This window comes from Acyrthosiphon pisum, chromosome A2 (genome assembly GCF_005508785.2).
Source record: "Acyrthosiphon pisum isolate AL4f chromosome A2, pea_aphid_22Mar2018_4r6ur, whole genome shotgun sequence".
Lineage (NCBI taxonomy): Eukaryota > Metazoa > Arthropoda > Insecta > Hemiptera > Aphididae > Acyrthosiphon > Acyrthosiphon pisum.
Genome location: NC_042495.1, coordinates 89867240 through 89872861, shown reverse-complemented (window position 1 = coordinate 89872861; position 5622 = coordinate 89867240). Strand labels below are relative to the sequence as shown.

At 32.3% G+C, this 5622-nt stretch overlaps 1 protein-coding gene across 1 annotated transcript in view; it reads right to left on the bottom strand.

The window, feature by feature from the left end:
• Positions 1–2655: 2655 nt before the first annotated feature.
• Positions 2656–5622, bottom strand: part of LOC100575788 — a 39640-nt gene continuing 36673 nt past the window's right edge. The window contains exons 5-7 of the mRNA XM_003243492.4: positions 4859–5003; positions 4663–4759; positions 2656–3736 (exon numbers count right to left, since the gene is read on the bottom strand). Coding sequence (XP_003243540.1) covers positions 3659–3736; positions 4663–4759; positions 4859–5003 — 320 coding nt within the window. The 3' untranslated portion in view covers positions 2656–3658. The remainder of the gene's footprint in view (positions 3737–4662; positions 4760–4858; positions 5004–5622) is intronic.

The following is a 5622-nucleotide window of genomic DNA, read 5'->3' as shown; positions in this document are numbered from 1 at the left end:
CAGCAAAAAAAGAAACATTATAATTTATTATCTATCGATTCTAACGTAAGCCGTTGCTCTCTCTTGAATAGTCGAATACGGCTATTGAATAGCTAGCTTTGTGTGCATAATTATCATATTATTAGAAACGACCCAAAAGACCCAATTCAAATCAAATATTCTTGGAAAATTATGAATAAAAAAAAAAACAGAAATCGTGACTTTGTACAAAATAAAAATAACTGACTGTCAAAACACGTTATGAAATAAATAGGTATGTATTATAATTAAGTGCATTTGTATTATAATTCCAAACGTATACTTATTTAATAAATGTTTTATTACAATCACTATAATTATTTTTACGCTATTGTTTAAATTTATGACAAAAAAAAAATATATCATTATAAACTGTTATAATATAACAAGTTATAACATAAAATAGATTCACAATTTTCATAACGACATGATAATATATTATATAGTGTACAATATATATTTCACGATTTTTTATCAAAAATTGCATCTAATAAACAAAACGCAACATATAGACAATAAACAACGAAATGATGTCACTTACCTTTTACAGGATTTTTGTACGGTAGCTTTTACGGTAGTTACGGATTCAAGTATTTCAGTTATAAATTATTACTTATAATAGACATTTTTTAGAAAATAAAAACATTTTCTATGCATAAATTGTGTCAAATGAGCATATAATATTATAGTTTTGTTTCTTTTTTGTGTTTTTTCCGCTCTCCAAGTGAGAAACGCACACGCACTGATATACAGCACTAATATATTTTTTTACTCTACATATCGACATCATACCTGGGTTAGGGTTGTCAGTCGTAAGACAATGATATTATGTACAGAATCTGAGTGATTGGATATCATCAATTATGATATTGTTGACCACATGACGAAACACGACAGCAGAGCGAATATTACTAACTATACCGCTCGTGGTTTTTGAAGATTTTGGGCAAGTTTAATAATATAACGTCTCTTACGATGGCTCTTGAACGGTGCCGGACGACCAGACGATAGAGGCATAATTTCAAAATTGTCCGTGAAATGCCAATTATCAACAGCCAACCAAGAGGAGAGCCGCTTTTAAAATGAGTAACCTACTTACAGATTTAAAAACTATTATTTATCATTGGGAATTTTTAAACATCGTTCGTTGTTCTATCAATTGGGTAATATACAAATGACAAATAATACCTTTAGCAGGAATATATAGGTACATCATGCAAAATGGTTATTATTATTATTTTTTTTTAATTAAAAATGATTGAACTAAAGGAAATTTAGAAGATGCAAGTTAATATCATTATAAAGTATCCATATCTAGCTAATACGGTTTCAAACTAAAAAAAAATGTGACTTGTCATTGAAAATGTCCAAAACCATCTGCAAGAGGTTATTATTTGTGAGGTAGACAAGATTCTACCAATATTTCAATGACAAATCTGTCAACAAATACAAAGAGCGCCAACGCGATCCCTTGTATGTCACCACTGACACTACTGCAGCCGATGGTGGCGATCATATAGGAAACATAATGTTACGATTCGAATGGTAAAAAAAATAAATACGTCAAACGAATCTCGGCCAGCCCGTCGGCCGGGAAGTGTTGCGACAAATCATTAGTTTTATATACATATAACAAATACAAAATATATTATAATTTATTGAGAGCGCCCACCCAGCACCGCGTCTCACGCTGTACGTAAACAATATGTAAACAGTACTAAACACTATATAATATTATACGTCAACGTTAATATTATACACAGTAACAACAAGTGTTTGGTATATATTTTGAGTTTATTTTAATTTACAATAACTAAAAAATATCGTAAATTTACTATAGCATTTTTTTTTACCATTGTTATTATTAATATTAAATTATTACAATAAAAAAATTAGGAACTGGTAGATTTCTCTGTTTTTTTTTTTGTTTTTGTAAAAACTTTTTTTTTACAACAGTTATATAATATAATATAATATTCATATATATATATATATCATACAATATACTGCAAAAAAGGATTTTTATTTTAGCGTATCTAAAATTCATTATACACATAAATACAACTACACACAGGCTGGAGGGATGAGGGGGGGAGGGGGCACAGGGGCATGGGGCAGTAAGCTTAATTTGATAACAACAATCTGGTAGTAGGTGCGCTCGAAGAAACAATAATACAAATCTACTTTTTCAACAGAGAATAACAGCAATAATTTACATTAAAAATAATAATAAATAAATAACTATAATAATATAAAATATAAAAACGCATAAATTTCAAATTTACCACTTTACACAATTTTCTTTTATATATAAATCGAAAAGACATTTTGTTTTTTTTAAAAAAATATTCACAATTCCTCGTTTTCAAAATACAATCGGTTTTTTTAGTTATAATTTTTTTTACGCATTAGTAAGCATTGGGAAAAAAATGGTAACCCACTATTAATAATAATAAGACGGGATGAGGAAAAAACAAAACAGTTTAAAACAATGATTCTAAAAATTATAAAAAAAAAATAATATATATATATATTATGGTGGAGATACACATAGAGATAGGTTCGCAGAATTATATATATATATATATATATAAATATGTATACATATACATTTATTTATATATATGTATAAATATATACATACACATACATACTATGTGGGGAGTGTGTGAGCCATTAATGAGACAACTAGTCGAAAAGTCTTGTCAAGCGGACTCGCTATGCTTTTATGTTGTTATCACGGAAACAAAACACAATAATGACTATATCATATATTTATAAACATATAATATATTATGTATGTATGTACCTATAATTATATATATATATATATTGGCTCAGACGATTTTTTTTTATATATTAATATATACGTTTGAAGTTAAAAATGTCACGAAAATTACGATTTTATACAATATAAAACACTATAACATGATCAATTTCGAGTGCGTTTCCTATCATAGCGGCACGTATATTTGCGTTAATAATATTTGGGACAACGGGCAAAATAATAATATGAGAAAAACGCGACGACGGTGCAGACATCACACACGCCAGAGGGGATCGACGACGACGACGACGACGACGACAGTAAAAATTAATATAATCAAATAACGCACATCAAAACTAGTCGAATTTTATGTGTCAATATAAACGTCGTCGATTTTACAGAATATGCCACGGCGATGCTCTCACAAAACAATAATAAACAATTATCGACACATAGTACACGTGATACACAACTACAGTTGAAACGGTCCGTTTAAAAAACAATTTTTTTGGTTAAAATTTTATTACATTCGATTTTGAATTTCTCAAATTTTATTTCGCGAGTCGTGTGTGTAAAATCCTCAGCGTTGAGCTCTCGGGACGACGACGTGACGTTGTGTGTGTGTGTAGGTATGCGTGTGTTCGTGTCGTAATTAATTGTTGTGCCTGTATCGTAATAATATATAAATTATTATTATGGCTGCTGAACGACTGTTTCGCCGTGTGTGTGTGTGTAGTATCCGCGGCGTGTTGCGGTCGACACCAAAAATATTGTATTGATCTCCCCGTGAAAAAAAAATCGTCATCTGTCGTCCGCACGGATTGCTCTCCTGAACATATAATAACTTTGGAATAATTAGCAGCTGCAGTCGTCTCATACGATCAAAGGTTCTTGTCGCGAACTATCTTCGGGGCGGTGGCGGCCGTCGCCGGAGGATCGCGTCGACTGTTCCTGCGGAAAAGAAAAACAAACGCAATCCGTTAAAAATCGTATTTTTATTTCAAGTACTTATACACAATATTTAACAATATCGTTTCCCATCATATTATACTGTCGTCATCGTCGTAGTAGTAAGTTTATAATAAACGCGCGTCTGTTGTTTTTTTTTATAACTCGGACATTAACATAATATATTATAACCAACCTCACGTCTCAATTACAATGATTTCGCCCACGATTTGTACTTAAATTACCACGGTAGAGGATATAATATAGTTATAATAACAATGATAATATATACGCACACGATGTTTTCTTTCCCTCCCGACGTTATATATATATATAAAAAAAAAAAAGGTTTCAATGAGTGTATAGTTTTATATACGCGCCGCCGCTGCCGCCGTATATATTTTTTCTTTCTTCCTAAAGAATAGAACGCCGACGACGAGCATATAAAAAGATCGTAAAAACCATATATTAACGTATAGATCAAATTCGCATCCGACTCCTCTATATATGTATAATGTATATTTTAATACGTGTGTGTGTGTTCTGTGCTGCTTAGCATACCCGCCTGCACCATATTTGGACAATCATCTATACGGTGGTGGTTGTGTGAATATACATACATGTGTTGGGCTTTAAGGCGCACAGAGTGTATTATTATTATCATTATTATTAGCGTTTCCTTTTTTTTTTTTTAATTAAACGAGACGCGGCGGCATTTATATTATTATGTATTCACGTGTGCAGCAACAATAATCGTCGACGACCGACGACCTAAATGATTAAAGCCGAAAAACGGAAAATAAAATAAACGCGTGGGTTTTATATTCGTAAAAAAAAAAATAATCCGTTTTCGTCCAATAGAATACCGGGCTCGTATTTCGTATTATTATACTTGGGTATTGCACTATAATAACATAATATACACTCACTGTGATTACTGTCTTTAGAGGAATTGTGATGATCGTGTGCTTCGGACGATACGAGAACGGCCGCTTTTCCGCGTCCGTCCAGTTGCCGTCTACCATTCTGTGAACAAGATAAAAAAACGAATTTAGACGATACTATATTGTATTATATTTGTAAAGGTTTATAATTGTGTGACAACTTTGCAGCTGGCTGACTTACGAGACGTCGGCTGCGTTCAACTTGAGTTTCCGCTGTCTCTTGGACCTGACGTAAAACGTGGTGCAGATTATGAACACCAACAGTACCGCCACGCTGACCCCCGATGCTATGCTGGCCGATTCAAGCATCACTTGTCGTCGAGCAGCTGTGGAAAATCAAACGTCGAAACAATATTAAAACACGGACGTCGTCTATAATATTATAGCATACGATCTATACAGTCAGGACCGGCTCGAGGTGTAAGCGAGCCAGGGACTTACTAAAACCCACTAAGGGAGCGACATTTAAAATTGCAAAATTGTATTTCGCCTATAGTGCACTGTATTCGCTCGAGGCGGCCCTTTATATAGACTATATAATCAAATATTATATTATGATATACGACAGTACAAAACTAATATCGAAAACTAGGATTGTAAAATACATATTATTGTAATATAGTATTTTCGGGAGGGGGGGGGGGGCTAAGTTGTCTATAATGTTATCATTGTTCGTATTGTCATAAATGTACTATAGTATTTTATATAATAAAATATTTTAAACACACACACACATGTACAGTGTACGTAAAAAGAGCTACGCAGTTTAGTTCAAACTTTACCGTCTCATATACATAATAGACATTATAGGTAGATTTATATAATAACATTACGTGCATGCCTATTGCCTATTGGCTATCAGGGACGGATCCAGGGGGCCTAGACATATTTTTTTATAAATATAAATGTTATAAATTAAGTAACAAGTAAACAAAATCTAAACTT